Here is a 12,219-nt window from a genome sequence, read left to right as displayed (position 1 = left end):
ACAGTTTACTACCAAAATTCCTTATGCCACCTCGCTCCTTACGTGACAGAATGAAGGCAGGATTTAGCTTTTCTTCATTGCCAATACAGCAGTCAGCAAAACTTAAGGAAAGTGCACGTTTAGCAGATGTCTTTACAGCTTTTCTTTCCTTCCTGTGCCGTTTCTAAACACAGATCTGTTTTTAAGTGAGAAAGTCTTTCTCAGTCATCTTCCACTGCCGTGGTTTCCACAACAGGAACTCTTCCTTAAGTATCCCAGTGTAAGGCACTGTTGCAGTGCAGAGCTGCAGCGGCTTCTCGGAACACCAGATTCAGCTGTCGTGGGAAGAACTTACAGCAGGATGCCCTGGACATGGCACACCATTACCTGCCCACTGATTAAACACTGAGGTGTCAGAGGGAACAACCATAGCAAGGTGATTTTTAGCTGTTTTACCTGTATTTGTGTTGTAAGGTTGTTCAAACCTAAGTTTAACTCTCAGCGTCGGCTCAGCGCTCGTCCCGTGCAGGCTGCTGTCACTGCATCCTGCAGCAGCAGCCAGCAGTACAGTGAAAGGCTGAGAAAAGTGCTCTTCAGCACGGTCACATGAATGCCTTATCAGTATCATCTGAGCAGAGCTCTGAAGGCGGATACACAAAGCCCAGTTGAGCTCCAGCACTCTCTGAAAATGATGCCAACACCACCAGGAGGATTAATTGGTTGTGTTATTGCACAGGACTGATTTTTAGAGAAACAAGGCACCTGCAGCAACCACCTGTGTCACTCCAGTACAAGCTCTAGCATGGCTTTTGTAGCGATTGATGCTCCACAGTCTGCATGCAGTTCCTGCTGTCTTCAGTGCAAACTACTACCGGTGTTTGGCTCAATTTATTCTGTTTCACATGTGCATGCCATGGGATGACTTCATAAATTGCACCAATTTATTCTGTGTGTAACAGAACAGTAAAGCAGAGGGACAACTTTCAGTGCATACCTTGAGGCTCTGTTAAGAAACTGCAGTGACAGAGCTCTGTAGTGTGAGAGCAGCCCTGCTTTGTGTCCAAGCCCTCGGTCTCTGCTCTGTCCTTCTGCTGGAGAGGGCTGTGCTGATGGTCAGTCAGTTCATGGTTTAATTTTCCATAACTGAAAAGAGATTCTGAGAATAAGTACTGATCTAAAAGTAGGACTGCAATGCTTCTCATCTACAGGGAAGGCTCATCCATCACCCATCCTGCACTGAACTGCACCTTACTGAACTGTAAGGTGTGCATTCCCTCTGGAGGGGATTAAGAGTGGCACAAAAGCAACATCCCACCCTCCCCTCCCCTCCCTCCAGGATGTTTCTTCTCCATAGGGAGTTACACTTACTCTAATATTGAATCCCAGCAGATCACTTATAACACCCGAGACAGCAGAGAGTATGACAACACGTGTTATGTTGTAGATCAGTGGGTTCATGGTCAGCCCATACAGCCTGAATGGTGTGTCCAATTCCTGTCGTGGAGGAAAAAGGCAAAAGAACAAAAAACAAATCCCACAGCAGAGTCATTGTCTGCCCTTTAACTTAATGCTGGCTCTCTGGCACACTCTGCTAACTGTGCACTGCTTCTGTATCACAAGTGTACATACAGAAATTCTATGCATTCCAAGCCTCTCTGCTCAAAGATGTTTTCTAACAGCCATCCAGAATCTGAAAAGTCCCCTTTTTATACTGGCTGTGTGGCAAAAACTTAATGCAACAGACTGTAGAATCATTATAGAACTATTAAACACATTACATGTGGCTTTTTTATATTGGCTTTGAGACTGTACTCCTTTTCCAAATGCCTGCTCTCTCACTGCCAAGAAAAAGCTTCCACATTGGAGCTGCTGAAGGAAAAGGAGATTTAATTTAATGAGGCACTCTGTGCTCATCATTCCAGCCTGTCCTTTCACTCACGTGAATCACAGTAAGCCCCTGTTAATTGTTTGTGGCACAATTAGCTACGCCAGTTTGTGTGACTGGATCTAATTCCACTGCTATCAAAGCACAGAAAAAAAACCCTTTGTAAAAACTGATTGATCTAATCAAAAGACAGTAGAAATGGGGAGAGCAAAACCCACAGTCGCTGCATCCACTGCCTGCATGAAGTTGAGCAATCTTCTGTTTTTAGGGAGATGCACTTTACCTTTAGCAGCTTTGTAGACAGTTTCAAAACGTTGTTAACTAGAGACAGCTGCTCTTTCTTGTTGGGTTTCTTCTCCATCTTTAGATACAAGTTTATCTGTGACAGACATTGCAGACTGGATGTTAACATTCCAGCATTACTTCCCAACCAGTTTCTGTCTGAGGGCAGTTACAGTAATTGCTGCCATTTGTTGTCACTCCTAAAGCAGTGATACATCTACAGATGGCTTCAGCACTCATACATCATTCTTCTCCTGTTTAACATGGCTGATGTGTTAACCCAAAGCCAGAAATAATTCAGAATTTGAATCTAAATGTTTCCCCCCTTGTCCTTCCCTTGCTGAGCTGCATTACTTCATTACAGTGCAGCACAAATGTTGTTTCTGGATTTCAAAATTTGATTTTGGTATTTATGAACCTGGTTTGAAAAGCAGTAGTTAAATCCAAACAAAAAAGTATAAAGCCAAAAGAAGAAGGAGGAAGTGGAGGTACCTGCTCAGTAAGCAAGATGGAAATATTACTGTATTTCTTGTTGGTTTCGGAGCCCAGGGATGCGAGGCGCAGTAAAAAGAGAAGAAGTGCTGCCTCCCAGATTAAGAACTCCCAGTTGTAAGCTGCGTTCAGAAATGTTTTGTGACCCTTCAGGACCTGTTTTGGGAAGAATTAAAATCAGTCAGTCCCAACAAATATACAGAACCTGGCCTGTGCAGCTCTTAGAACAGCTGTCCGTGTTCTATAGCAACACTTTTGTCCGTGAAGCATCATTCATTCATGCAGCAGGTTAAAGTACAAAGCCTTGTTCATAACCCCTAGAATTTGTTCATTTTCTTTCTGATGAGAAAAGAAAGTGTTAAGCTGCAAGTTTTTCCTCTTTCCTCCCTTTATCCAATTAGCTGGTAGGTAAATGTCTTTCCCTTCACATGTGCTTGTTGTGCTGGCAGTGTTAAAGCACTCATTCTGCCTTTCCTAGGAGTACATGCACACCTCAGGTCTATTTGAGCACGGATGGGATTGGCATTCCTTCCTCCAGTGGCTGTGGCTTGCAGAAGCAATCCCAGCAGTGTCTGCTCTCACATACTGACAGCAGATCTTACTGCTCCCACCACTGCACCACCAGAACCTTCCTAAATACAGTAATGCATCTCTTGTTAAAGCAAGCAATGCACAGCTCTAAGACTGTTTGCTGTGACAGAAGGTGTAGAGAAGGACTAGAAGGTGTTACAAACAGTTACTGAGCTGTTCTTCACTAACAGCTCGAGGAGGCTGCTGCACTCAGCTCTCTTAAATAAAACACCATGGGAACATTCAAGTCTTACCTGGGCACAGCATATGAAAGCAATTGAAAGAGCCAGTAAGAAGATGGACGACACGACGACATCCACAGAGCGCTGCGGGCCTCGCCTCTGCAGAGCAAAGACAGCAGTGGCTGTGAGGGTTGGATCTGGTCTGCAGGGGTGCACAGCCAGAACCTTTGCTTATGCTGACTGTAATAACAGGCTGCTCCCATCCTGGGTCAGAACTCACCTTGAGATAGGAACGAAGAGATAACCAGATCTTTATGTTTTCTACCTTCTTGAGTCTGAAGTGAGGAATTTCGTATTTCCTGGCTTTCCGAGCCGATGTGATGTGACTGAAAAGCTTGGCAAACAAAAACCTCTGCAGATTACAAACAAAAAACACACAAACGTAAATGAGTCTAAAAAAGAAATAGCATTGCTTGGGACTGTTTAGTGGTAATGGGCAGAAGAGCTCAGCTTATGGCAACCTGGGAAGGCCCAACTGCAGGGCCTCGTAGTGCAGCCCCACAGGTGCCACTGCTGTGCAGAGGCAGAGCTGCTGCTGCTGTGCAGAAGGAGCCACAAAGCTCTTGCTATACCAATAAATGACACAGTGCTTTCTAGCATGCAGCACTTAGAACCAGTTTGACTGCAATGCAGCCTGCTATCTAATTCTCCTCCTCAGAACAACAGCTAAGTGGGCTTCTTCCTAAATAGGAAGCATACTGGCTTATAGCTGATTAATACAGGTCTAACCAGACTCATCTACTTAAGCTGGTACAATTCCTGCTCCAGGGCTCGTGAGGCATTTTAGCTTTGATGCATTTAAACATACCTGTTTGTATGTTCTCTCAGCAACGCACATCATAAAGAAAAACATCCAGGTCAAGCAAAGCCGTTCAAGGAAGTTGATTGTTGACAAAACAACGGCAGGGATGCTAGCAGGCGCTCCACAGAAGATGTGCAAAAGCTCCTTCAGAGAAATGGAGCACAACTGCTCCATGTTATCAGTGTGAAAGAGTCTGTAGAGGAATGGCAGGAACGCTAATCCGATGGTGATGACATTTCCCAACATCTGATACCCCACTCCCTGCTGGTAGGCATTAACCTGGCAAGCAGGAAGAAAAAGTCACTGTCAGTTGGGCTGTTTGTATGGTGCTGTGGCTGCATTCAATCAAGCACTCAGTTCCCCCTCCCCTCCAAGGACACAGCCTAAAACAATTCCACCCAAAATAAACAAAACAGACTCAACAGTCTTCAACAAGACCTGCTAAATTTTTGTTTGTGCAATTCTTGTTGTGTACATTTGGGACAGTCACAGTTGCAGCTGGGGGAGGAGCTGGTTTTATACTGCACACAGTATTTGCAGGTGTAGCTGCTTACATTTTGGGTTGTTTTCAGAGATTGCAATGCTTTACAGCCCTCTTACTCTGCTCATGATGATGCCACTGATCTCCAGCACAGACATGTCCACCTTCTTACAGTCATTCCCTTCCCAGATCAGCGCGCTCACTTTTGCAGATTCTGGACTTGTATTCTGTAGCCACAGCAAATGGTTCTATAAAAGAGAAAAGAATGGGCATACAATGCATTTCTGCCCCTCTACTAAATAATATCTTTTCCTACAAAGTATTTCGATTGAAAGGAGATTCCAAATTTGTCTTTGTGATTAGCAGTGGTCTCAATAACATTGGGAGAGTCGTTCATGGATTCTGTTTACATCGTTCCACTCTTCTGTGTGATGAGCACAGCTGTCAGAATGGGCTCATCCAGCAGCAGGCTCCTTGCTTACATTACACCCCCAGCATTCAGCTGCGTCTTCTGTTTTATTTGGGCAGGATGTTGGGAAGGGAGGGAGCTGCACGAACTGAAGAAAAAAAATCAAAATCTTTCACAGCGTTCTCAGTTGCAGCACACGAATCAACAAACCTGCTGAAAAACATCTTCCTTCGGGTCCCTCCTGCTGCCTTTCATGCTCTCCTCCTCGCTGTCACTGGTGCAGGACGAGCGGCACTCTGGCCCATGCAGCAGGTCATCCCAAAGCATGTCTTCTGTCTCAGAGTCGTGCCGTGTGCTCTCGGAGTCTCTCCTGGTCACACTGCAGCTCCGGGAGCCCACATTCATGCATGACCTCGAGTCCTTTGAAATCAAATAAAACTTACACAGATCAGCCCCAGTTTGCAGACCAACCCCACAGCAATCAGTGAAATGAGCTTCTGTGGGGCAGCTGGGAACCGACAGCCCCCGATACAGACTGAGGTGGGAGCCCTTAAAGGCAGTGTTAGCAGCAGTTTCTGTGCACAGTATTTCTACGTGGGAAGTCCCACGGATGGCGTTGGTTCTCCACCTCCATTCTCAACATCTCAAAATAAACATTGACTCATTCATTCTAATGCAAAGGTTTTCTGGCTTCATTTCAAAAAATCAGAAATGTTGAGCACGAAGGCCACAATCCAGCACTGCCTCCCAAAACACGTCTTTAAGATGTGCACTTAGAAGCAGCTTGGACCATGCTGTGCTGCCAATGCAGGGATTTTCTGTTAAACAGACCAGAATGCTCACAATTGTGAACAAAGTCCACAAAGCTGCAAATGGGCAGGGACAGAGGTCACACATTCATGAAAATGATGAAGCACTGTCATTGAATAACAAACCATTCTGATGGGGGAGACACACCTGGGGTCAGCAAAGAGTGTCTCTTGAACTTACGACCATACCTGATTATATAATGTGGATTCCAGTTCAGATTCCGCAACGCTGTCAGAATCTCTGACACCTCTGAGGGCTTGCTTGACCTGCCAAAAACAAAGGAAAAATAGACCATGGTCCATAGCAGAAAATTGTGTGGAAAACAACATCAGTTCAACATGAGTACCTGTGAGACAGCCTGGTTCAGAGAAACAGGACGCTGCTTTTTCTTCTCTTCGTAGCTGTTGTCACTGGAAGCCCCTTCTACATGCTGCCATAACAAGATCCTTTCTGCCACTGCTTCAGCATCTTCCTCGCTTGAAAGCTCATCAGATACACCATCTCTGTTGGTGCAATCATCCTAGAAATACAGCAGTCAAAACAGGACAAAAGCACCAACAAACAAGCTGCATCAAACCAAAGGTTCCAGGTTAGTGCTGCTACTGGACACAGTAACCTAATCACTGCCAAAGTCTGCAGGTAGTGTCCACAGAACACACAGAAACAGAACCCAGCACAGCATCGCAGAGGCATGAATTTCAACTATCTGCCCCCAGCCCTGCCCTGCCATAGGGATAATGAGAGCAAAGCTTGTGTTGGAGTTGGGGCAGGGACAGCAGCAGGGAAGAGGGAGAGGCAGAGAGAGCTCTTACAGCAACCTCAAGCCCAGAAACAAATGTGTCCACAAAAAACTGTCCAGAGCAGAGCTGTAACCATGAGTTGTCTCTGTACAGCCAGCTGTTCCTCTCCAAATGCACAGAGGAGCTGGGATGGCACAGAACTGCGGTGTTGTGCACACACTGATGATCTTCATATGAGAGTTAGCACCTCATCAAGAGGAGCCTCAAAAGTGACTCCACAGAGCTCTCCCTGTTAGAGCTTTAAGTGGGGATCACAGCCCCTTAAATCAGTCCACTCTTTCTTTTCCTACCTCCAACCCCCAAGGGTTGCCATGCAAACGTTTTACAGAAATCACAGATTTAGTAGTTACTAAAAAAGTTACTTCTTTTTAATCATTATCATTATTCCTTAACAGAGCAGCTGTTGGTCACAAGTTTCTGTAACTAAATCAGGACTTTGGTTTTCCACTGTGTGTGTTTAACTCCTTGATTATTGTAACAGAGGAAAAGGTGCTTACAGGGAAGGATTAGCACCATGGCAACAGTTCAGTCCAGAGGTAGAAAGGTTTTTTTAGGTTTCCTACATGCAAGCAGAGTTGTTAAGAAAGGGAGCAGCATGGATTAGAACCATCCTTACACTTAATATCAACAGACCTTTGGGTACACACAGAACACACTGAGATTTGCCACTTCAAATGGATCTTTTGGGGATGGTACCTGATGGCTCTTCTCCATGTCAGAAAGTTTATGTTTCTCTTTGAAGTGCAGCAGCCTGTGCTCAGCCCTGCCATGTCTGTGCCTGACGCCATTATTCACAGCGCTCACACTGTGTTCTGTCTCAGTTCCTTTCTCAGCCACCAACTTTGTGGTTTTGACCCTGGATGAGGAAATAAAAGCACATCTCTGCATCAGAGAAAAGCTTTTAGGAAAATCACAGCATGGCCTGGGTTGCAGAGAACCACAATGCTCATCCAGTTCCAACCCCCTGCTGTGTGCAGGTCGCCAACCAGCAGCCCAGGCTGCCCAGAGCCACATCCGGCCTGGCCTTGAATGCCTGCAGGGATGGGGCATCCACAGCCTCCTTGGGCAACCTGTTCAGTGCCTCACCACCCTCTGGGTGAAAAACTTCCTCCCAGTATCCAACCTAAACCTCCCGTCTCAGTTTAAAGCCATTCCCCTTGTCCCATCACCATCCAGCCTCACAAACAGCCGTTCCCCCTCCTGTTTATAGGCTCCCTTCAAGTACTGGAAGGCCACAATGAGGTTTCCCTGGAGCTTCTCTTCTCCAAGCTAAACAAGCCCAGTTCCCCCAACCTTTCCTCACAGGAGAGCTGCTGCAGCTCTCTGATCATCTTAGCGGCCCTCCTCTGGACCCGATCTAAGAGCTCCACGTCCTTCCTAACATCAAGGTCTCTCACGAAGGGCATTTGCTATGGGAATGCAGGGCTGCCTCCTGCTGGCAGCTCTCCATGGGCTGATTCTGGCAGAGCTCGGTGACATCGGTGACAGTATGACTGCATCTTCATTTTCCAACCATCACACAAACCTCACACGGTGTGGTTACAAGCACACAAAGCCGGGGCAGATCGCTCACCTCCTCCGGAAGAGAATGCCAAACAAACTGGTGAGCGTGGATGCGGATTCTGCCTGCTGTTCTGTGCTGGCTCTGTCAGGAGGAGACCAACTGTTCCCATCAACACCCACAGATTTGCGTAATTTCCTGATTAGAAAGAATAAAAGAATTTGTATCACAGCGTAGTGGTGGGTCTGTGCTCAAAGATCTCCCACAGGAGCTATTTTACAGGAGTCGTGCTGACAGAAGGCGTGTTTCTAAATAGAATAACTTGCACTGACAGAAGTTACATATGCATTCATAGGACATCAGTACCGTCAGGAAGGGAACTGAAAAGCATCCAGCAGGCAAAATCTAGATTGTTTTTTCCATAAGAAATCTAATGGAGGCAGAAATCTAACCACATCCCTCTTTCTGTGCTCCTAAACATTCCATCAGCATTTGCACTGAGACATCTAACAGTTACATACCTCACAGCTGACCTGTAACATCTCCTGCAGGAGCAAAGACAACTGCCAACAGTGACTGCACTGCAGCCATATCCTTCACTCATTTGCCCTGTCTCAATACACCAGCAATTGGGGGCAGTTAGCACCAAAGCAGGACACCAACCTTTATGCAGAATCCTGAGGATGCTTTTTTATACAGAACACCCTCCTGTAGCCAAGGATAAAACCTCTTAAAGAGCCACCTTAGGAAGAGAAGGGCCAACTGCTCACTGAAGCAGACCTACCCCAGCCTGGGATCCTTATTGCTTTCGTGTTCATTATGAGGAGACACAAGACAGAACACACTCATTCTCACGTTTATGGGTAAATGCTATTTACATCCAGACAGAAGACATTTACCCACTAACTTCAATTCACCCTATGCTCCGATCCCAACAAATAAACCCATTACCTCTCTCACCTCCTCCTCCTGCTGAGGCCGTTGTTTCCTGATGTTCTGTTCATCTGGGTGGACACGATTTGGCAGTGAACAGTTCCCATCAGTAACATAAGGCACATTGGTCCCATGACTTCACTTGCATTCACAACAGGCACCACGAAATACAATATAACTGCTATGACTGAAAAGGAGAAAAACTCATCAAATGCAGAAATTAGCAGCGTGGCCTCATTTCTGGTTATTTTTCACTCTGCTTTCTAACTTCAGCCAAAATGAGTGTCACACATCTCGTTAGGCCTTGCTCATTCTACAAAGCAGCCTTCTCAAAACAGGAAGAGACAGCACAAAGAAGGAGATTGAAAATACATCTGAAATAAATGTGGGTGCCCTGAAATGTGTCCCATGAAGGACCAACTCATCACTTCTGGTAGATGAGGTTCCACATCTGTTCAGAACAGCACAGTGACACAACATGGGTTGACATGAGAAGTCTGAGCTGCAAATCTTTGCAATGGATCAGAAGGGGGGGTGCCTTGGTACAACATGAGCAAAATTCAAAGCTCTGCTCATCTCGGTGATCACTGCCTCCCAGTGCCCTTCTGCATGTGGTACTGAAGTGCCATCACAGCTCACACTGACTGCAATGCTGGAGAAGTCCTTGGGAGCAGCCCTGCAGAGAAGGACCTGGGGGTCCTGATGGATGAAATGCTTAACATGAGCCAGCAGTGTGTGATTACAGCTTGGAAAGCAAATGGGATCCTGGGCTCCATCAGCAGAGGGGTGGCCAGCAGGGACAGGGAGGTGATCGTCCCCCTCTGCTCTGCTCTTGTGAGGCCCCATCTGCAGTGCTGTGTCCAGGTCTGGAGCCCCCAGTACAAGAAAGACAGAGAGCTGTTGGAGAGGGTCCAGAGGAGCCACAGAGATGATCAGGGGGCTGCAGCACCTCCCTACAAGGACAGGCTGAGGGAGCTGAGCTTGTTCAGCCTGGAGAAAAGAAGGCTGCGGGGTGACCTCAGTGCAGCCTGCAGTACCTAAAGGGAGCCTACAAACAGGAGGGGAGTCAGCTCTTGGAAAGGGGAGATAACAGCAGGACAAGGGGAAATGGTTTGAAGTTGAGGGAGGGAAGATTTCAGTTGGATGTCAGGGGGAAGCTCTGTGCTATGAGTGGTGAGGTGCTGGAACAGCTGCCCAGAGAGGCTGTGGATGCCCCGTCCATCCCTGGAGGTGTTCAAGGCCAGTTGGATGGGGCCCTGGGCAGCCTGGGCTGCTATGAAATGGGGAGGTTGGTGGCCCCGCATGTGGCAGGGGGTTGGAGCTTCGTGATCCTCGAGGTTCCTTCCAACTCAGGCCATTCTGTGATTCTAGGAAGGATGGCAGGCAGGGGCTGAGCACGGCACAAACGAAGGGATTTCAGCAGCATCCTTAGCCTTTCCATTGCAGCCCATGAAAGCACAGGACATTGCTATAGGAAAAAAGAGCTGCCGCTGCTTACCTTGCATAACGTAGAGCACCAGGAGCCACGTGAAAATGCGCTGGGACGTAACCTGGATCCACCACTGACTGAACAGCGGGAAGAACACAACCCTCACGATTCCCTTCCGAGTCAACGACGTCCAGGGGATCTCGGGCTTCGCTTTGGCAAACGTAGAACCTCAAAGCAGACACAAACCGCTCCGTGCCGGCGAACCGCAACGACTCCCCTGCGGGCCGCCCCCCCTCCGGCCGAAGCCAACCGCCGCAGCCCCGAGGCGCCGCTCCGCTCCGCGCCGCCCCGCCCGCCCTTATCGCGCCCAGCTCCCGCCGTGCCGCCCCGCCCGCGCTCCCTGTGGGGCCGCCCCGTTCACAGCGTCTCTCCCCAGCCCCCCCCCCCCCGCACCTCGGATCAGATCCACGTCGATCAGATCGGCCTGGATTCGCCCTTTCCTTTTCGGCTTGCTCTTGAAGCCCTGCGAAGCCGGGAACAAAAGGGCCGTGAACCGCGCGGGCCGCAGCGCAGCGCCGGGAGGGCGGGGGGGGGAAACGTTACCTTCATCTCCGTCTGCTCGATCGCCTTCTCCCATATCTGCTGATCGTAGGCCCCGACCTGAAGGGGGAGGAGGCTGAGCGCTCGGCCGGGCCCGCGCCCGCCCCGCCCCGCGGCTCCCTCACCTTCTTCTGGTACCAGGAGATCGCGTCCCGCTCGCGGGCGGCCATGCGGCTCCGGCCCCTCAGCGCGGCCCGCCTCAGCCCGGCTCGGTTCCGCCCAGCCCAACCCGCTCCCCCCGGAGCCGCAGTTACCGCCCGCCGCCCCGCCCCGCATTAAAGACGCGTCCAAACGGTAAAGGACAAAAATCAGACTTTGTTTATTAAAAAAATACTTTTTACAGGGAGGAAAGAAAAAAAAAATTATTATTATTATTTTTTTTTCTATGCATTCCGTTGGACTATTTTACAAAGAAACAGCTCGGACACGGGTACAGTCAGCTACTGAAAGAAACGCACCGCAGTAAGGATTATTCACAGAGAGGCTTTAGAGCTTTACCTGCGTACACGACTTAGTATAAAAACCTCCGTAAAACACTTGCTAAATGTCAATAAATACGCTAAGGCCGCACAAAGCAAACAGCCTTCCAGGCAATGGGACGCGTCCTCGGTCGGCAAAGGCTTCGTAAATTAACCACAGAAAACCGTAGCTGCCAATCAAACCTAATCACAAAACAGCAACACGGAAACTGCTACACACGTTGTACAGAGAAACCAGAAGCGTTGGAAGTTCCTTAAACTATTCGAGAGTGCCACAGCAGGTCGCCTTCTCTATGCCGTGTGCTTTGCCCCCCATCAGCCCTAAAGTTGGGATTTTGGGGCTGGATCCCTGCCTGGATCGGCACCTGCAACCAGCGGGCTGTGCCAGGTGATGGATGAGAGCTCCTGCCCACGGTAGAAGCTCTGACAGTTCTGTCCCACTGTAAGGGGTGAGGAGAGCTGATAGAGTACAGAACACAGCCCTTTTTTACGTATGGTCACATCTATGCCTATGAAGAGAGCCAA

General features: G+C 48.3%; 1 protein-coding gene across 1 annotated transcript; it reads right to left on the bottom strand.

The window, feature by feature from the left end:
* Positions 1-1,101: 1,101 nt before the first annotated feature.
* On the bottom strand, positions 1,102-11,385 carry PHTF1 (putative homeodomain transcription factor 1; the record flags this gene model as incomplete). The annotated part of the gene is made up of 18 exons (XM_079546292.1): positions 1,102-1,122; positions 1,348-1,473; positions 2,148-2,243; positions 2,639-2,794; positions 3,463-3,549; positions 3,671-3,802; positions 4,259-4,531; positions 4,853-4,981; positions 5,353-5,562; positions 6,141-6,218; positions 6,299-6,472; positions 7,449-7,608; positions 8,326-8,451; positions 9,214-9,373; positions 10,685-10,843; positions 11,069-11,138; positions 11,219-11,275; positions 11,341-11,385. 18 exons carry the CDS (start codon positions 11,383-11,385, stop codon positions 1,102-1,104), a joined length of 2,259 nt encoding a protein of 752 aa, XP_079402418.1.
* Between the last annotated feature and the right edge of the window lie 834 nt (positions 11,386-12,219).

The sequence above is a fragment of the Tetrao urogallus genome (genome assembly GCF_951394365.1).
Source record: "Tetrao urogallus genome assembly, chromosome: 24".
Taxonomy (NCBI): domain Eukaryota; kingdom Metazoa; phylum Chordata; class Aves; order Galliformes; family Phasianidae; genus Tetrao; species Tetrao urogallus.
Note: the sequence above shows the minus strand (reverse complement) of the source record. Positions and strands in the feature narration are given on the sequence as shown.